Source organism: Zonotrichia albicollis, chromosome 18 (assembly GCF_047830755.1).
Source record: "Zonotrichia albicollis isolate bZonAlb1 chromosome 18, bZonAlb1.hap1, whole genome shotgun sequence".
NCBI lineage: Eukaryota > Metazoa > Chordata > Aves > Passeriformes > Passerellidae > Zonotrichia > Zonotrichia albicollis.
The window spans coordinates 8,063,695-8,085,336 of NC_133836.1; the positions used below are offsets into that span (position 1 = coordinate 8,063,695).

At 40.8% G+C, this 21,642-nt stretch overlaps 1 protein-coding gene across 1 annotated transcript in view; it reads right to left on the reverse strand.

Annotated features, from left to right (window-relative positions):
* Positions 1–3,701: 3,701 nt before the first annotated feature.
* MAPK1 (mitogen-activated protein kinase 1) overlaps positions 3,702–21,642 on the reverse strand; it is a 33,383-nt gene continuing 15,442 nt past the window's right edge. Inside the window, exons 2-9 of the mRNA XM_074554026.1 lie at positions 21,053–21,235; positions 19,841–20,030; positions 15,563–15,679; positions 13,813–13,927; positions 13,130–13,261; positions 10,851–10,960; positions 9,996–10,123; positions 3,702–7,774 (exon numbers count right to left, since the gene is read on the reverse strand). Of these exons, the coding sequence (XP_074410127.1) occupies positions 10,007–10,123; positions 10,851–10,960; positions 13,130–13,261; positions 13,813–13,927; positions 15,563–15,679; positions 19,841–20,030; positions 21,053–21,235 (964 nt within the window). The 3' untranslated portion in view covers positions 3,702–7,774; positions 9,996–10,006. The remainder of the gene's footprint in view (positions 7,775–9,995; positions 10,124–10,850; positions 10,961–13,129; positions 13,262–13,812; positions 13,928–15,562; positions 15,680–19,840; positions 20,031–21,052; positions 21,236–21,642) is intronic.

The window sequence follows — 21,642 nt, forward strand, 5'->3', positions numbered from 1 at the left end:
GTGTTATCCAGGACCTGCTTCTGCCCCAGACATCTTTAACAGCCTGGAGCGACTGTCAGTGCACACAATCCATGCTAGGGGCTGCAAAGACAATGAAAATACAAGCTGCACAGTAATAATTATTTCCACTAGTAACTACACACAGGATATATTGCTTTTGGTACAATGCCATTTATTGTCACAAGAAGAAAACCAGTGATTAAGTTGAGCACATGAATTATGCAGACCTTTGCCATGCTGGAACAACAGCATATTTTACTTACAGAAATGTCACCAAGTCAGCTGTAAAAACAGCTTAACACAGTTCCTCCAAAATACCAAGCATATCCTCAAATCCAAATTTATATTACACTTAGCTACAACAGAATGATTAAGAAATGGTTTTGTTTTCAATCCCCACTTTTGTCTGGAGTGCTGTGCTTATACTGCATGGAGGCAAACAGAACCAAAACATGGAGCTACAGTGACAGCCACAACACCCACTGAAATATTTCTGAGTGGGAAGACTGGCCTGCAAGTTTGTGTCCCCTCCACACCTGTGCAAACCTATTCAGAAAGCCTGCAAAGGTATGTATGTGTACAAAAGCAACAAAAAGTTTTTTAAAGCACAGAATGCATTAGAAAGTCTAAAGTTTGAACTCTTGAGTCTGTGGTGCCTCAACTATAAGTTAGAATATCTGTGAGTTTTAACACTTCCAGGAACAAAGGATTTTTAGTCCATATTTCCTTTTTCAGTACTAGCTATCAAAATTAAAGGTGACCTAGGAGAAAAAAGCTCAACTATAAAACCTTCCAGCTCTCTTGCAGTATCAATTCAGCGAGTCTCAAGCCAAAATTCTGAATATTCAGCATTTTTGCATTTGCAATTTTAAGGCAGAAAAAGATGTTCACAGCACACCATTTAGTCTTGGATGTTACAAAAAAATCACAAACAACAAACCAACAAAAACAAACAAACAAACAAACTACCCTCCTAAAAGGTGCATCTCAAGTATTTTAGTAATAGCAAAATTTTTTAAATTCTATGGCATTCTCTTACAGCTTTGGATTTTTTTTTCCTAAAAAAGCCTGAATTTTCAGACACAGATCACACATCACAGATAGAGATTAACATCTTCTGTGATTTCTAAGTTGTGTGTTCAAGGCCAGAAGGAAACTCACAGGGTGGAGTAAGAGCTCCCTGCACCGCTGCCATGGCAGGCTGGCCCAGGACTGGAGCTGCCCTGCCCCACCTCGGCCTTCTCCCCAGAGCCAGGGCTGAGCCCAGGCCCAGCCCTGTGAGGCACAACTGTGTCCTCAGCTCAGCTCCACAGAGGCAAAAAATGAAAGGAGCAAATAAAAGCAGAGCTGTGAGACTGCAGGAATCTACAAGTGTGCGAGGTAAGGAAAAGCAAGAACAAAGGAGTGAAGTCATCAAGCTAGAGCACACAGGGGACTTTGGAGAAAGATCCCAACATGGAAAGTGCAAACCCCTGGGGAAGAGCAGCGTCACTGAAGGGGAGCTCAGATCAAGGTCAGCCCAGTGCCAGCAGCAAGGCAAGGAGAGAGAGGAGCAGTGCTGCAGGCAGCAGCTGAGTGCACACAAACAGACTGGCAAGAGACATGAAAGGATTTTTATTACTGCCTTTTTAGGTGAGAAACACTGCAAACCCAAGACCCTGGCAAGGCGTTTCTTGCTCCTTTCAGGGAAATCAGGAATGGAAGACTTCAAGTCTCTTCAGCCTTCACATACAAACACAAGCTACCTCTGTACTAAGCTAGGAGGAGCACACATTTCTCTACCACACCAATTAATCAGCTGGAAAGAGAAGGAACTTGAGGAGAAATGGGCTCTGTGTGTGTGCATGTTGAGAGGAAAACAAGAGGCAGCTTTAGGGAACTTGCAGCAAGTTTTCAGTATTCACAAGGTACATCACTTTAACAGGATCAATAATCTGCTGTTTATCATCAGAACACTTACAAATCCTATAGAATAAAGACTTCTTTTTAACAAGTGGAACTTGTTTAGACTCAGTTACACAGAGAAAAGTAAATTGCCAATAGCAAGATGTACTGAAAACAGGGCAGAGTTTTAGAAAACATTTGAAGGAAAGTTGTCAGTGTAATTTATAAATTACAGGGAAAAAGACAGAGGGGTTACAGAACAGTTCTCACATCCAACTCCCAAGATCAGGCTTCACACAAGCAGCAGGTGAGCAGGGCTGCCTTCCTGACAGGGATGTGAACACCCCTGACACCAGGGTGGAGTTCAGCAGACACTGAAGTTGCCTTTGGAAGCTGAGTTGAGGCTCTGGAGCTCCTCCTGGAGCTACCTGGACTGGTGTGCTGAGAAGAGCAAGGTAACACCAACAGACCCAGCATGCGCTGATGCGATGCCTGTTGGGAGTCTTCTACATTCCTCAAGTGGTTTTTATTTCTTAAACTTTTCAGTGTTACATATATGCAATTTAATAGAAAGAATAACTAAAGATGAAACATGCACAACACAGAATTATCTTTGGTCTGCAGAGTCCTGGGTCAGAGTTCTATACAGCTTGATGCCATCAGACCTACATTAATCTCTTGCAATAAACACAGCTTCTCCTCAAAGGCAGCTCCTTGGCAGCCTCCCTGGTGCTGAGTGCAGCATCTCCCCAGCACCTGGGGGTGCTCACTGGAACCACCCAACCCACATCCCAACAGCTCAGGAGTGCCCACTACACCTGAAGCTTACAGATGGAGAGCTTACAGGCACTTCTGCTCCAACACAGGAAATTTGTGTGGTATTTCAAACCAATCCCACTGAAACAAGGATCACAACAACATTAAGTCAAATCAGTTATTTGTCAAAACTTTCCTGGAGCCCAGCAGCTGTGCAGTTGTACCTTGAAGTCCCTTCCTGAAGTGCATGCTACAGTGAACACACCTTCTGCCAGGGGAACAGCCACAGCCAACAAAATGTTAAGAACACACAGAAACATGGCAAAAATAAAATTCTGTATTATTTTTTGGGGGGGGGGGGGAATCTATACTCTGCAGCAAAAGCCAAGGAGGGGAATGAGAGATAAATTTTTACAAGCCATTCTCAGAGTTATTACACACCTGCCAGATATGGTTAAGCTTTCTTTAGTTTCAGGTCACATTTTTTGCCTTTTCATATTAACTAGAGAAGTTTTTAGCTGCCATTATCCAGCTACACCTTTCAAGAGTTCAATTCTTTGAAGAGTTAAAAGTCCATAACAGTGATAGGAACTTACTTGCACTGCTCCCAGAAGTCCCACATTTCAAATCCCTGCTCGGAGAAAACCTTTTTGTACTGAAATGAAAATATTTGGTTTTTAAGGATCATGCAAGCAAGAACGTTCAAGATTTCATGGGAACAGTGCAATGTGAATATCCATAGAAGGAGTGTCAGGAAAGCCCGTGAACCACCAGGTAACACTGACACTGACGTGCATCATTCAGCAGGTCAAGATTTCATCATTTTCTCACACCAAAGATAAAACATTCTGCCTGTCTGTAGAGAAAGCTCATCTGTGGGGGTTTCTTTTGGGATGGCTTCCCTAACTGAATTCCAAGCTGGTACAGTTACCCAGGGACACACCTTGAGCAGTTCCAGCTCCTGCCTGCAGGCCAAGGAGGGCGGGTTTGGCTCAGCCAATGGAGCAGCTCAGGCCAAAGCAAAGTCCCAGTCGTTCTAGATATGCACGGAACTATGCTGGTTTGGTAATACAGGGACACAATTTAATGATTTTCTTTGCATTTGTTTTTACAAGATTCAGATGCCAAAAACAAAACAGAACATTAAGTTACCTGATTTAAAAAAGAAAATCACAAACGTTTACAACATCAAAAGAATAAGACGAAATATAAACCTTTGCTACTTACAATTGATCTATACAGATTAACCAAATCACAAATCTGTCACAATATAAATGTTTAATTGTTACAATGAATAAGAACATACAGAAAATGATTTATTTATTTTTTATAAAATCTTCCTTTGCTTTTTTATTTTAAACTTACCATTAACTAAATTAGCTATGCAGGACTTGTGGGGTACATGACTAAGAAGGCACCAACAGTACAAAGCAAAGACAAAGCAGTTTGAGTATTTTAAGAGTGCTCTACACTGATACAACACGAGAAAAGGCAACAATAGTAAGTAAACCAGCTGCAACCTTTAAAATTTGTTCTAGATTTACACATGTAGTCCAACTTTTACATTTCTGCCGATGTGTCACTTGGTTTGATCACAGCACATGCTACAAAAACCACTGTAAGCTTCACTTTACTAATGTGCACTTTTCACTAATTTAGTGTCTTGATTTCAATTGTTAACTAAACCATTTTGAACCACAAATGTATTTAAAACTTAGTAAAAGGATTGTTTGGACTTTTTTGTTTAAACCACTGCATTTACAAAAATATTTCCCCTAAAATCTGGGATTGCTTGAAGACATTGCTGTACAAATATAAAAGTACTATGCAAGGGACCAAATTCATAAGTATATGGTGTGTATGTATAGACCTATATTTATACCATATCACTGTGCTGTAACAACACAATAAATTTATCAATAACCAAGGACTATATAAACTACACTAACATAAGCAAATATATATTAATAAAGTTTAAATCTATAGTACAGTTGCTCAGCAAACAACTTTGACATGGTATAAATATACTGTAGCATATTACAGTGGGCAGCAACAACAGGTTTTTCACTCTCTCATTCTGCAAGGAAAGCCCTGCTCAGCTCCTCAGGTTTGCTCTGTCCCCACGGGCACTCCCGGAAGCTCCCGGCCCAGCTCTGGTGTCACAGGGGTGAGGAAGAGTCTGCCCACAGGCAGGACAGCAGAGGCAGAGGCTTGGTTGCCAAAGTATCCATGAGAATTTTGTGTTTGCATATTTTTCTTCAGCTGTAAGGTTGGAATGTTTCTGACAGTGAACTGTTACATTCCTTATTCCCAAAGCATCTTTACCATGAAATATGCATGCTACTTTGATTAAGAGTTGCTGTTCTCCGCTCTAAAATATAAAAACTGCATAAAGAAAAGAACCCAATGTAAAATGATGAAATAACTGACCTAACACAGTGTTGTTAGAGGCACCTTCTTTAAACTATTTTTAAAATCTGACCAAAAAAAACCCCTCGTGTTTCAGCATTTGATGCATCAACAAATTCAACCCAACAATGTTTACTGAATTCAGTAAAAGGTTGATGGATGTGGTTATGGATCCTGATGGACGCCAATTGGATTCAGCAAAAGTAGCTAAGGAAGAAAGCCCAAAAGCACCAGACATCAGGTGAAGCAAATCCTCGGCTTCTCACTCAGAGAGGATGCAAGGGTAAGTCTACACCTCCCCAAACATCCCAACTTAAAGACAGTATTAAAAAAAAATTGGGAAAGAGAAGGGTGAAGTAAGCTGCCAAAGATCTTCCTTAATAAATTAAAACGGAGGTGTTACAAACTAATTTCAGTAACAGTCATCTTTCCAACCGTGCCAAAAATGATTCCTGTTGTAATGATGATCATGCAAGTAGCAGAGATTCTAGAACTATTTCAACTTTTCGAAACTGAGTGAGAAAAGCATTTTGGTAAAGATGTGTAGAAAGGTCAAGAGAAATTTCTACACTGGTATCAACAGTCAAGTGCATATTTCTTCTACAGAAATGTTTTAGCATAGGTTCCATACCACGATTCCATGATCACTTGTGCAGTGTCCTGACAATGCTCCGAATTTGTTCCCCACGTCAGAGATTTATGTACCACAGGAACTTCCTAATAGAAAATGCCCTTTAATGATGAACCCTTGCTTACTAAAAATTAGTTTTGGCAGATTAACACTTAAACTATAGGAAAAAAAATTTGAAATGGAATCTTGTAAGCACCCTTATCTAGTGGAGTCTAAGTTAATGGCTTTCTAGATTTCTCTGAAGAGCAGACTAAATGGTATGAGGAAGCCTGGAGTTATTAACCAGCCAGCATCCTTATGTACTACAGTAGCAATGGAACCTGATTTCCATTCAAAGACATTACCCAAGAGGAAACCAAAAACTAGTTCTTAATGTTAATGTGAAGATATAAGATTTAAATTTATTTCCAGGAATTACAAGTGCATTTTGTTCATATTAGCAAGCAGTCTTTATACAATCCATTCTTCACTGCTGCCAAAATAAAATGAGAAAAAGACAGCAGAGATATGAAAAGCTAAAAATAGAACTATTTTTCCTAAGTTATTTGTTGAATAGCATTTCAGTTGAACACAACTCAGAGGTAACAATAGATTATTTTTTTTCTCAATCATAGGCATGTGGCACTTAGACAATCATCTTTGCACAGAAAGCTTTAACAGTCATGCGAGGGCACAGTAATTATTTTAAACAAGGCAAATTTCTCACCACAGAGAGCAGTGGGGAAAGAAAAGGAGGCACTGCACTGGAACATAACACCTAGTAAACTCCACATTATACAATTTCAGTAACAAATACTTGAAAAGATCATTAAAAGGTATACAATTTTAAATGTTATTTAGTGCTAGCTTTGTTTGGTTGTCCTAACTCAGCATTATCAGAAAAGTTTGATAGTACTTGACAACAGAACAGTACTTCATGTCACGAGCTCATGGAGGCTTGATTACAAATCACCATAGTGTAGGTTGCAAGAAATGAACTTGAGATGCTGACATGCTGTAGGAGCAAAAGTAAAATCAAACTTTCTCATTTGAAGATGCAGTGTTCCTCTCTGCAAGAATCTGAATGTTAGTGATTAGATTCAAATGTCAAAACTATCAATCCTCATTTGAAGCATTTCATTGGTATGCAGGATGCAGACTGAGTTAATTAACATCATATTCTGATTTCTTGCTTGCCACCAGATACGGCTGCCTTGCCCAGGGAAAGCTCTGGCCGTGGGGTCACGGTGCCATCGTGGTCTGTGTTAACCCTTCCAGCACCCAGGGAGCACAGAGCAGCTGCAGCTGCCACCTTGCCTTGCACAGGCTGCACAAACACTACTGCACGGTAGGACTTTGGGAGTACTATGCCTCCAGCGTGGGTAAACTTTAAATGATCTCTCTTAGGAAAAGCAGGGGAAAAAAAGGTACAGATTTTGTCAATACATGGAAAAATGTTTCTTAGATGAATTCAGTTAGGTTGGGCTCCTATGTAGCTCTTACACTGGATAGAATACCTGTATGTACAGCACAGGACACCCAAACAAGTGCATAAGCAAGATTAACATGAACACAACTTATGCTGCAATCCATAGTATAATGGTACACTCTGCTGGATGCTAACCAACCATTTGTATTTAAAAAGGACGTGCAAAAAAAATCTGGGATGTCACTGACTTAAAGTGCCCTGAATAGTAGCTTTTCTAAAAAAAAATGCCAGCGACTTCAGTAAAGTCAGAAAAACAGTTCATGGTGTAAACGTCTTACAGGTCAATGGATTCTCTTCTTGGACATTGATCCAGGAGTGAAAGGAACCACTGCATCTTTCAAACCAGAAAGCAAGCAGTTAAACACGGGCAGCAGTAGGTGCACGTACAGTACAGTACTGCAACAGGTCAACAATGGGCATTACGCAGAGGAGTGTCAATTACAATTCTTCAGGCTTAAAAGATTCATTGAAAGCATGAAAAGCCAAAACTACCAGGAACCGCCCTCCTGAATGGCTCAAAGGAGTTAGTGGATAAGCTGAGAGAGGCCACAAGACATGACCAACAATAAAGAACTGGGAAGAGGAACAGCAACATTTGAGCATGCCCAGTCCTTTAAGTCCTTGTCCTACAAGAGAGCAGAGACATATTTCAGTGAAGGAAGTTTAACATCACCTTTTAAACCCTTTTCCTATTTCTGTGCTCTGTGCACATTGTGTTCACCATCAGCCAGAGCCAGCAGGATCCACAGATGTTAAAAAAGAACTCAGAGACAGTGGATCTCAGGGCATCCCATTTTAAACTATTAATTCTTCAAAAGATTAGAAAGATTAAACACAACTAATCAATGAAATACATTGTTTGTCTGGACCAAAAATCTGTTATTTTCATATTACTTCTCAATTCCAAACCCCAGAGCTCAGGGGACACTTTGAATCTCGGGAAGCAGCCCAGTGAGAGGAGCTGGCTGCTGGAGCGCAGGGGGTGTGCAGGAGAACAGGAATGCACAGCAGGACGTTGGCCCTGTGCATTTGAAGCCAGCTCTGGGGACTGGCCCTCACTAGGATGTCAAGCAGCTCTGTTCAAACTCTTGTGCTATGGCAAAGCTGGCAATCCTGACCACAAATGACTCACACAAATTACCAGCATATCCTCTCCAAGCTAAGTACAATATTTCAATTGCAGTATTGTGCTGGCCAATTCAACTCTGCATAGTAGCACTTGAAGGTAACATTTTTATCAAACCAGAAATTTCTGCTAGCAACAGATCACTGATATCTTTATCCCTAATCCTTTTATCCCTTAATCCCTAATACAACCTAGGTAAGTATGGTCTGAGCAATGAGGCAAGCAAGGGATCACAAACCATGATTTACCACATCAGCAACCACTCACTGCCCTTCCTTGAGAATACAGCCTATTAGGAACAGGCTTCATCTGGTTCCTAAAGATTTCTGTAACTTTCTTACACCATGTGTACATGCACAGCTGTGCTCTCACACACAAAACATGGGTGGGACAGGAACACCAGTCAGTTACTGTGTCCCAGGTCTGCCCTATTGACAATGCCAACTCATAGAACCAGTGTGTGAACTTCAGACTTCCCTACATTTCAATTATTACAACAGTTCCAGTATCACCTAGCAAGCTTAAATAAACAAAATGCAGTATTTGTAAAAATTGAAATTTGTTCATTTGTGAGCTTCTATACATCTAAATATTTAAGCCAGTGGCAACAGCAGTTACCCTAATGAAGAAAAACTTTTAAAAGTTTCCCCCAGTTTCTTTTTCTTTCCTATGAATTCATTATTAAATGAAAACCTGAGGATATATGCAATGCAGAAACTGAAATCACATTTTTAGTGCAGAAAAATTCTTGCTTATAGCAAAGCCACAAAGCTGCTGCACACTGCCAGCAGAGCTGTGGATTTCTGGCAGCAAGGAAGTGCCCTGGCTCAAAACTTCACCTTCCTGCTGGAGCTGCCCACACAAAGCAGGGATGGCAGAATGCTGCTCTGGGGGAGGAAAGCACAGAGAGCACAAAGCAGGAAACCCAGGGCAGCCTGTTGCCTTTGGCTTGTTTTTCCTTTCCACTCATAAAACTTTGATACTTTCCCCTATCAGTATCACACAAGTTTCACAGGTACTCCAATCAAGTCCATGTTTGACCAATTTGTATGAAACTCCTGAGACTTGCAAGCCTTGTGGTACAGGAAGACCAGTTAAGTTCATTGACTTTTAAAAAAAAAAAAGTCAGTCAGTGAATATCAGTACATTTCAACTTAAATTAAACTTTCAGATTTTCAAAATGCTAGGAAGGTTAATCATAATTAATTTATGGATATTTAAATACCTATTCTTATTTACTCACACTATTTGGGAGCTACTTAAAACTAAAGATAAGTCCTGCTGAAGTTTTCTGTATGGGTTTTTTCCTTTAAAATAATTTAAGAGATTTCTCCTCTGTACATTACATTTAGGAGGAGGTTTTTTTAAAAAGCATTTGAAGTCTCATGATAAAATTATGTATCTGTAAAATATGAAGAACATTGCCCCCTAAAATGTTTTTTTTAAATAAAATTTGCATTTCAAAGCATTACCATTGCCTTTATTCTAAGCAGCACTATTGAAATGCAATTCTTGTTCCCTAAATGCACCTACACTAAGGTAAACACCTGGGACAGCTGCCTGGATTCCCTGTGGACACTTCCCTGCTGAGGGCAAACAGAAACAGGACAGGACTGAGGTCAGGTCCTTGGACTGGGCAAGGCAAGTCCCACATTTCAGCAGCAGCAGCAAAGTCTCAAATGTCCCCCCTGCCCGAGTGTCCCCCACTGCTGGGACTTTACCTATGCATGATTTAAGATCGGTATCCTGGCTGGAATCTTGCAGTTTCCTCAAAAATCAATTCTTTCAGCTTTTCCTTCGGCAAGTCATCCAACTCCATATCAAACTTGAAGGGTGCTTCAGCTACAGGCTTAATAACACAAAGAAATATGATTATTTTAATGTCACCATGCTGTTCAATTTCAAGAAGTCCTTTCATGGATGGGGAAAAAGTCTGCAAATGTTCTTCACAAAAATATCTAACACTGAGCAGTCTTCAAGGCAGAACTCCCCCTGTTACTCCTATGTGTGCTTTAGGTATTTGTTTCCCAAATTTTACATCAAGCTCAGTAAGTAGCTGGTCAAATCCAAACTACAAGTTGAAATATTTATTTGAGGCTCTTAACTCAGTATCTACTTGAAGAAAAAAAATATCTTAAACATTTTTTTTAATTGGAATAAACATATCTGGCCCTTAAGGGAAGCTAAGTTATTTCCTCCTCCCCTCTTTCTTCACAAAAATGAGCCAGAGATCTCCTCAGAACTGTACCTAAACTCCAGCCAGTTCCAATTCAGGTTTATAAAGCATAATCTGATGGCAAACTCAGCCACTTTCCTCCTTTACCTCAGACACCATGAAACCAGGCCTCACATGAGCTGAGAGGCTCCATTTTCTGGAGAGGGAGGACACTTTAGTATCTATTTATTGAGTGGCATCTCCGGAGTGTTGTACTGAAGTGAGAAATACAAATTGTCGTAAATTGATGCAATTTGTTCTTCAACTCCGTTAGTGCAGTAGAAATATTACCCTTGAACTAAAGTAGAAAATAATCAGCTGGATCATTTTATCAATGTTTACATTTTGACAATGTCTTTACCTCATCACTTGGATCGTAATACTGCTCCAGATACGGATGGGCTAAAGCTTGCTCCACTTCAATCCGCTTATGGGGATTAAAGGTCAACATTTTATCCAACAAATCAAGCGCTAAGAGGAAAAAAAGTGAGCAAGGATTTAATACACACTCCAAAAAAGTGTCACAGACCTTGACCTTACCCAGACAACACCCAGTGCCCAAGGTGTGTGCAGACACCAGTGCAGCCCTGCTGGAGCTGTACCTTGGGCAGAGGCCGTGCCTGCCCCTCTCAGCACTCCTGGGCTGCTGCCCTGGGCACCCCCTGCTCCAGCACAGACCCTGCCCAAGCCCTTCAGCCCCAGAAGGGATGCAAGGCAAGAAACAGCAAATCCTACAGGACAATCTGGCTTGAACTACTAGAGAAATTAAATAGATGAGTCTTTTTCTTCTCTCAGAAAAATGCTTTGGATTTTTGTGCCAAAATCCAAACAAAGATGGAGCTTTTCTGTAATAAATAATTATGAATATGTTCTTATTCTTGTAAAAGATCTTGGCTTTTTACAGATGAAAATATCATCCAGAAGTCATTAGGAGTTCTAGATCATCACAGTGAAATATTCTGGCACAACCAGCAGCACAGAAGATACTCTCCAGAGAAGATGCAAATACATTTATATTCAGGCAAAGTCTGTTGAAGACAATTTAGAAAGAATCCGTAAAGAACCTGAAGACCCAGTAAGACAGAGTGAGGTCTGGTGAAACTCTGGACAGACATCACAAATCAGTGCTACTGCAGTTGGTCAGCTACTGTGCCTGTAACACATTTCCCTTTTCCAAGAAGAGAAAAACCTGATTCTAGGAGCAAGAAGCCCTAAGATACCTGCAGTATCCTAAATTCCATCACACTGCTTTTCCTCACCACATCATTTATGAACCAGAATTTTAACAGAGGCTTCTCGATGCAGCGCAGCAGCTGCAGCTTTGCAGCAGGAAGAGGAGCACAGCTGTGACCTCAGGTCATGGCACAGCCTGGGGAGGGAGGAGGCACCATCACCATCACCCCACACTGCAGGGAGCTCCTCTGGGCCTGTGCACACCCAGCACTGCACAGGAGACCCAGCTCCAAAAGCCTCAGGCCTGCACTGGAACCATCACTGGATCCATCACTGGATCCATCACTGGAACCATCACTGGATCCATCACTGGATCCATCACTCTGTGCTTTGCTGTGGTTCCCTCACTCAGCCCCAGGCGGGCACAGGGCACAGTGCTGGCCCTGCCCTGAGTGCCAGCCAGCTCCTGAAAGCTGCCCTGGCACAGCTGCCCTGGCACAGCTGCCCTGGGGCTGTCACTGCACCAGTGGCACACTCCCCCTCAGCTGAGGTACCAGCACTGCTGCCATCTGAGCTGTCAAAGCCCACAGGGAGGATTCTCACACTGATGAGCACTGCTAGAAAAGCAGAATAAATCACTGCTGTTTTCCTCAATGACAGGGATAATCAGCTCCATACAGTTCCATCTGCAGAAATCAACTTTTACATGGTAATTCAGTACCTGATCATATCCACTAAGAGTAAATTATCATATCAGTTAAAAAAGAAGTGACTTAGGAATTGTGCTAGAGCAGGTAAAAGAGCACTGCACTGTGAACACAACCATCCTTAAACTGCACAAAGCTGAATATAAAAGGTAAACTAATAGCTATCTAGCAAAAAAAAAAAAATCATATTTACCCTTTACTAAAGCCTTGTTAAGAAAGGTTAACAATTATTATACTCCTTGCTTTTATAACTTTTGCTCCACACATCCTCACTGAATTTTTTAACCCATTAAATTTTAAGCTTTCATGGTACCTAAGGGTCCCACCCACTGAGGAGACCCTGTTTAACCCACAACTGACTCACAGTCTGCAAACTCTACCCAGGGCAGCAGCAGGCAGCTGCCTCCCACCTGGTGTTAGAAACAAAGTTCGAGACTTGTTTGATGCCAGTGTTGAAATCCAGTGCTGATGATCAGCACTTGAATAATGAACTGTGCTTCCAAGGGCAGTGACAAGAGTTTGGATCTCACAAGTCACTTAAAGACCAAACTCCACAACAGGTAATCTTAGAGTTACTAAAATTGCATTAAAAAGATAAACTAGTGTGAGGGCTCTGTGCTGGTTGATGATTTTATATTAGATTTACAGTGCTATTTTGAGGCACCTGCATGTTCTATTTCCAATATAAAGATAAATTCTTAGGTTATAGAACCTCCCCTCCTGCCATTACTTTGATACAATGTAATAGAGTATAAAATACCTTTGGGGTCAGCGTTTGGAAACAGCCTGTTCCATGGTACCTTATTTTTGTGTGGTAGAGAAAGCAAGTAGTTTCTGGCCTTTAAATTTATTATACAATTCAAATCTTCTTGGGAAGGGGATCCAAGTATACCTAAAAATATGGATACAAACAATATATGAATACAAAGAAATGCATTCTGTGAAAATCACATTAACACAGCTGTATCCTATCTGCTAAAACTCAGTATTAAAACTGCTGGGAAGGGGATTTCAGACCAAATGTTTTAAGGATAGAGAACACCTGAGCAGTTTTTAGAAACATTTACTAAAAACCATGTGTTAAATAAATAAATAGATCTGAGTTTTCTAATGATCTGTAATCTCTTAGAAAGATCCCAGTAAATGGTGTACCTAAAGAAATTTTAAAAAAATTTGACCTGGACCTAATAATATATATGAGCTTTTAATTTATTTTTTTAAATTTTGTTTTAAAAATATGTCTGCTGATGTAGTAAATAAATTGCTAAGTATTCTCCAGTTGTCCCCAGAACAAGGGTTACCTGTAGCAATTGCTGCACAAAGCACAAGAGGGGGGAGCAGACACACACCCTGCAGTGACCCACTGGAGAAAGGCCAGCCCAGCTGGCAGAAAGGATGGAGAGACAGATGGATGTGGGAATGCTGCTTTTCCATCAAGCTTACCAAGGATATGGTTAAGTTGGTCAAGGTAGTGTTTTCCTGGGAAGATGGGTCTGTTGGAGAGCATCTCTGCCAGAATGCAGCCCACTGACCAGATGTCAATAGACTTGGTGTAACCCTGCAAGTGAAGCAGAAACACATTTTTGTCAAACTGTTGTATAATAGCAGCAATGTGTTACTTTAGTAAACTGTGGAAGTGCACACAAATCATCTTTTTCTTTGTTAGATGAGTCGTGCTTGCTCATACTGTTTGGTTTTTCTGTACAAATGAAATAATTAAGAACCATATATCAAAACACTACTTTGAAGGGGTAGCAAGAACTGAATTCTCCAAGAGACAGTTTTCAAAAAGGATTTTTTAAGTTTAGCTAAATCTGTTACCAACTGCAAATTGTTGAGATTCCCTAATTCTATAACCAATTTAAACTAAAACATTTTGGAAACCAGGTATTCTGAATTGCACAGCCCCTGACAGAGAGCTGAACATGTGTGAAAGAGCTGTCCCTGAGGGGATCTGAGCTGCACTCCAGGATGAGCCTTTGGCAAAGGGGAAATGGCCAAACCCATGGCTGCTGCTTGGCTGCTCTGCACAGCACCCTGTGCAGGCAGGAGAGCACAGCAGTCCCTGGGGTGCAACAGTGGGATATCCCCATGCATGGCCAACCTGGGCATGTCACAGCAGTGACACCAGCCAGTGACAGAGCCCCACCTGCCTGGGCAGCCTCTGTCCCACTGACCCCACAGCCACTGGGCTCCAGCTCCTCAGGATGCCATCCCTTCACCATTTGGGTTCAAAGTGCCAGAATCATAAAAGGAATCACACATTAAGTCAGGAGTTTTAAACCTGACCACCCTCTTACAAACACAAAATATATTTGTTGTGATGCCTTTGATAAACAGATGTGGATAGCCCAGTGCTGTGGCCTCATTGAGGGTTTAAAATACAAGATGTGAGTTTAAAACACAAGAAGCTGGAGGAATACACCCTTAATTGGTCAGATGTCTATTTTCTTAAAGTGCTTGGAACACGCCACTGACACACCAAAACAAACACACCAACGGGAAAAGCTGTAAATCCCACAGGAACAAGAGCTGTCCCAGAATGTCAAACACAGCTCCAGGTGCCACCCAGGTGCTTTGCTAGCAGGTGTCTGGCTGGGGGAGTGAACCCAGGGGTTCTGAAGGACACCCACCACCCACACAAGGACTGGATGCACCTAAACGGCCACAGAACTCAACAGTAATTCCAAATACACAAAAACCAAAGGAATGATTGCCTGGAGACTATAGGAATGCAATTAAGACTGACACATTTTTTATGTGTCTCATGCCTTCATTCAGAATCAGATTCACCCTCATCATACATTCTAAACCTAAATTAAGATGTCAAGATGACATTAAGGCAACATTTGCAGCCTCGATGGAGGCAGCAGCAGAATGCTCATTCCAGCACTCCTGTCCTGCCTGCTCAGTGGCACAGCAGGTGATGGAAGCAGTCTCATGACTGGTAAGGAACTGGAGGTGTGGGAAGCTGAGCACGTGATTTCTCAGTTCTAGTACCCAGTAATTGATTCTGGAATCACAATTTATTTCAAGCCAGCAGCTCTACTGGAAACCATGCCCACTCCTCCCCAAGACTGTGCGTGCGTTCTGATCCTACAAACACACAAGGGCTCGCTGTTCCAAGCACAGTTGGAACTCACAAGGGAAAAAGCAGCAACAGCAGCACCCCAGCAGCTCCCTGTGGCCTTACCTTAGAATTCAGCATGATTTCAGGAGCCCTGTACCAACGTGTGGCCACATACTCTGTCAGGAATCCTGTGTGATCATGGTCGGGATCTGCAACGCGAGCCAATCCAAAGTCACAAATCTGGTTTGAGAGAAGTAAAAAGGAAAAAAAGGCCCATTAGACACAGAATTCCAGCACTATAACATTACTGATTCACCATTCCCCAATCAATGTAACACCCACAAATGCAGAGATGGCAACCTATGCTTTTAGAAAAGTTATTGCACAAAGGTGAAGAAAAATGTTTTGGATCAATTACAAAGAACATCCAACTGCCATTCAGAGGCCAGTAAGAATAAGTAAGAAACAGTTCACAATTTATGTTCCACTACAGGCTTGCTTACAGCACCTTTGGCAAACAGGCAAAGATACACTGCTCCAACCTCTCAGAAACTCACCAGAAAACAAAAAGAATAGCAATTAAGACTTACAGAAAACCTAATTAGCAACCAACACATATGCAACCAAGCTCAACACCCTATTTTACAAAAGCTATCATCATAACTGCATCTTTGCAGAAGAAACAACCTATCCAATCATGAGATAATGGTAGGCTGGAGAGATTATGGGCTGCTGAAGGAAGCATAAGCCTAAAAGACAAAAAAAAATCCCAAAAAACAAAACACAAGCAAGAAAATATTTCTCAACCCCTTATAAGGAAAACAGTTTTATCTAACTATGAAAAGAAAAACAAACACCAATTTAGACTAGTGAGTTCAGCAAAAAGTAAAAGGTGGTTTTAGTTATGCTCTGGTAAGAAAGCTCCATGGTTTTCAGAGCTATTCAGTGTCTAGAGAGAAATTAGGAAAATTGAAAATGTGAAGACAGACTGCTGCAGAGCAGAGCAGCTGCTCCTTTCTTACCATCCCAAAGGTCAATGGCAAGGTTGTTGAGTGGCACATTAGACACATTCACAAGCTTCTGCTTCCCCCCCAAAAAATCACCAGGTTATGATTGCCACACAAAGTGTATTTCCATGAAAGAATACATACTATCAGGAAAACCAGGCATCAAATGTAGGAGTGGCAAACAGTGGGAGGTTCCTCTGCTACATTTGCTTTATAATATTTACTCTTAGATAGTTAATTGTGTACAGTGATTATATTGAAAATGTGAAGTGAAAATAGGCTGCAGTCAATAAAGTCAGTAATGGAAAATCCTACCACAACCACAGAAACCTCTCTTTGCCCTGGCAGATATTTCTTAACTTTCCTGTAGGGACACCCTGTCAGAGAAATAACTGCCAGATCAGTTAGGGAAGAAATCCTTCAGCTGACTGAAAGCTGTATCTGAAGGACAAGGCTCAGCAGCTGACTGTGCCACAGAGGGTCTGAAGAAAAGGCAATGGTGAATGCCATAAGCCAAGCTGGATGCCATTACTTTAGCTACATATTAAAAAAATAAACCCAGCTCCTTGGATCCTTAGAAAACAACCCCAAAAAGAACCTTTCTAAAGCAAGGTAAGGTTCTGCCAGGCTACAGGAACAGAGCAGCTGCCTTGTGTGCAATTAGCTTACATAAAGAGACTCAGTACAAATAATCAGAAGAGCCTCCTCTGAAGACAGAAACGAAGAAACTGTAGAGGACAGCTTAAAGACTTCAGAAAATAATTATGCAGCAGGCAAAACTGTTGTAATCTCCTCCTCCTAACCTCGAGAAAGCTAGATAAGATTACAGGCAAAGGGACTTGTGCAGAATTTCAGCATTACACAAAAGCAAAGCACTAGGGTTTGTCACATTAAAACAAAAGAAGAAAGACATTCTCTGGTCCACAGTGAAAAGCAAGAACTGAATTACAGAAGATGCCTCTGAATCTCTCAACTCAAGTAGAAAAATGCTCATGGGATGGAAAGGAAGAATAATGACAAAGAGAGATCATTAAAATGACAAAAAGCCCCTGCTGACTGGAGCAGAAACGGGTTAAGCAGAAAAGCAGAAACACCATTAGTGAGAAAGACTTCAAGGTTGAAGCTGCAAGGAAGGTTTTGGCTGCAGAGCTGGCAGGGGTGACAGCACAGGGGGACAGCACAGGGGGACAGGCAGGCACAGCCCTGGCTGCAGCTGGGCAGGGCAGCCCCAGCCTCTCCCCCTGTGCCCAAGGACACCCAGAGAGCAGCTGCCCTGCTCAGGGGCTCTGGGGACACTGGGCCCGTGCAAATGATGATGCACAGCAGGCAAAGCACCAGGAGTTGCTTTTTAGGCTTCTCCACGTGAATGAAAACAATAAAAAAATAAATAATCTGAGAACAATATAATAACAGGCCAATTTTCTTGGCATTTTCACTAAGTCATAGCAGAGAATAAAAAACTACATGATGAAAGACTCAGGTATGTCAGTCAGTACTTCATGCCTTGGAGAGACAGAACAGATGCTACTGAGACAGAAGAAATTACTTCCCGGCTTAATAAATTTTAAAATAATGAATAAAACCAGCATCCTATCTATATATTTAGCTTCCACTTCTTGGAAACAATGTTCTTGCAACCAGTATCAGGGTTTTTTAAACAGAGATGGCTTAAAATTGGATGAAGCTATCAAGCAGATGGCAAGATTTAGGAGGATCATGTACATGCAACCATTTACTAAGTAAATGAAATGACACCAACAGTACTACTAATGTACTGAAATATCTGCAGTTGCATTGTTGAGTAGCCTGTACCTCTGTGTATTTGTATAAAAGGAAACAGAAAAATTAAGTTTAATTGTTACTGATAAGATGGTGGTTCAAACAGTTGCATCTCCTGAGTAACTGGTAAAATCATGAAACAATCACTAACTTGCAGTTTTCCTTTAAAAAAATCCCTCTCACCACCTTTTCATGCCTGCTGTAGGAAGTAACAATTCTTGGTCATTTAATAATTGTGAGTGTTCATTATATAGGCAGAATTGAGCATGTAGGCAGTCTTTAGAATGGACCAGCATAAAAAGAGCAAGGGATTGTGTGACACTCTTGGAATTGTGACAAACCTGTACAGCCCACAACTGGCTCACTCTTTGAAGAGAGTATTTTTATTTTGTGGTTTGCTTATTGAGAAAGTTAGAGCTACACTAAAAATCAAAGGGTAATTAGGAGCAACACAGCATTCAACAAACACAGTTGTACCACCTGGCATCAAGCACTGTAACTCAGCAACTCCATCAGTGGCCAGCAGCAAATACATGAAATACATGCATTGAAAAGGGAAACAAATTCCAATGCCTCTCTCATCTTCCATGGATCTGCCACTGTGGGACTCTAAACCACAGGGAGCACTCAATGAGGGTTTTTCTGCTAACTTGCTTGGTGTTTTTTTTTAAAAACTGCAGTATCTAGAGTGCTCTGTGATACCAAATTCCACAGCTTAACAATGCTGCAAGTAAACTTCACCTGCTCCCTCCTCCCTCCCAGGGTACAGCAGGTACAGAGAGTGAGCACAGCTGCTCCCCAGTCACTGTCCCTGTGCCACTGACAATGTATCAATGTTGGCAAATCCTACTGGATCCCTCTGCTCCTCATGCAGCATCTCCCAGGCTAAACAGCTCTTTGTGTTATGGAGAGCAGTACTTTGCAATCCTGCTCTCCTCATATCACTGGGAGAAATGTAATAACTACAATCACAGACTCAAAACCAACTGAAAGGTAGAGAATGGCATGTTTTCAGTTTTATTCTCTATTTCTGTTCTGTTTCTTCACACTTGGTTTGCTTTACTGAATGCCACTAAGCATTGAGCTGACATTTTCCAAGAATCATAACAGCTCTAAGCTCATCCTTCTGTAGTATTAACGAGTACAGAGCTGATCACTGGAAATGCAAATTAGGAACATTCCCTCCCTAAGTAATTGCCATGCATTTAATCAGCACTGAATCTCACATGCTGCTTTAGCTGCCCACTAATATGAAGTCCTTTTCCAACAACAAAACATTAGCAGTGTAAACAGAGAAACCAAATCTTGAAACATACACAGTTCTGAGTTTTGAGGTAAACATGATGCTGCTTCAGATCAGTATTTTCACCCAGCTTTCAAAGAGGCTGTTTCCAAGTCAGCCTCCAGATGGAAACAGTGATGCACTCATTACAGCAGTCTAACAGATTCTTAGTCACTCAAATCTTGATAATTATTTTATCTAACCAAATAATGTTTTGGCAATCTTTCCAGGACAAAAATCACATTGATACCCAGTAAAAACCTCACATTCATGGTTACAGCAGTTTGTTTATGAAAACCATTGCAGGAAAATCTGTAAGAAATTTCAGCTCACCTTGAGATCACACGTGGTGTTAAGCAGCAGGTTGGAAGGTTTGAGGTCACGGTGAAGCACATTGGCTGAGTGGATATATTTTAACCCTCTCAGAATCTGGTAAAGGAAGTAACAAATGTGGTCATTGCTGAGGTGTTGAGTCTTTAGGAGCTTGTAAAGATCTGTCTCCATAAGATCTTGCACAATGTATCTGTGGGGTATTAGATGTAAGGCAGCAAAAAAACTTGGTGTCATATCAGGCATCAACATACAGTACCCAAGGAAACCTCTAGAACATCTTTTCTCTCTTATTTGGATGTTTGATGACAATTATGATTCTGATTCTTGCTTTAGAAGCTTGGAATCCAATCAATCCTGATACATGATGCAGCCCTTTATAGAATAAAAAGGCACCAGCATGTCATCCTCTCAAATTAATCATCATAAACCTCTATTTCTTCATAGCAGAGCTTGACTTTATTGGAATCTCAATTTCATCTGATTCCTATCCTGCTTGCCAAGAAACAAAGGGTGGTTTTTGGTTAATGAGTAATAAGCTTCCAAGATACTTGTTTGCAATTGCATAAAAGCAGGAATGTAGAAGATCTCATAATTTCTGATCAATTTTCCCTACCATCTCCTCACTTTAAAAATTCAGCTGTCCTTCTCTACTCTATATATATTTATTATGCTACATTGACCACAATAGTTCTTCTCTTACCAAAATTAAATCCCAATATACTCATTCAGATTATTTTTTTAATAAGATTGTAATGAAGATTAAAAGAAGGGGCTTTTTTGGTCTTTTTTGCTTCAAGAGGAATGAGTTGAGTACAATTTTCTTCCCGAGTAATTCAAGAACATTTGAGACAATTATAGCAGAGTCTGGACATTTGACTTTCTCATCAAAGCAACCAGTTGTAACAGCAGCTCTACTAAGAGCAAATATAGTTTTAGAATGATGTGACTAAACTAATTCTTCTCTAGAATGTTGAGTTCTTTGCCTTGGAAGATTGAAATTATTCTTTTTTCATGGAAAAGAAAGAATTAAACTAGTGCTCATCTACATCAAAACTACAAACTGATCAAATACTATTAACTTTCCTTTTGATTTACAATAATAGAAGCCAACTTTTATTAATATTTGGGAAGGAAGAGCATGAAGGGGAAGAAACAATCAAAAGAGAGGAGGCAACCATTACTAATGATGCCAGAAACACTTTGAAAGGATACACATCTTTCATCTGTTCAATAGTTGGAGCTCTGATAATGTCATTTATTCCAATAATATTCTCATGCCTGAAGCGCAGCAGGATCTTGATCTCTCTCAGAGTTCTCTGGCAGTATGTCTGGTGCTCAAAGGGACTGATTTTCTTTATAGCAACTCGAACTTTGTTGACGTTATCATAAGCAGAACTAGAAGAGAATCAATAACATCAATTACAAAGAACATTAATTAAATTCAGAAAGAAAGAATGTGAATTCATTTAACACAGGGGTGGTGCATTTTGTTTACATTTATTTTTATCAAATGGGTAGAGGTGACAGTGACACATCTTTTAGTTAGGTGAACTGACAAAGCACTGTTGTTCTTTCCCCAGCCTATTTGGGTCTCTACCCACTGGCTTTCCCAGCTGACTTGCAGTCTCTGATTCGTGGCTCCTGCACAAAGGAAAAGGAATTTCTATCTGTGCTCTTTATGAGCCTGTGCAACAACCAAGCCTGAGGTTTTCTCTACATGCTGCAATCATCAGAAGTTTGAGAAAGTTCATCCAGAGTTAACCCATTCACCCTTCAGAAATCATCTCTTGAGCAGCACAATA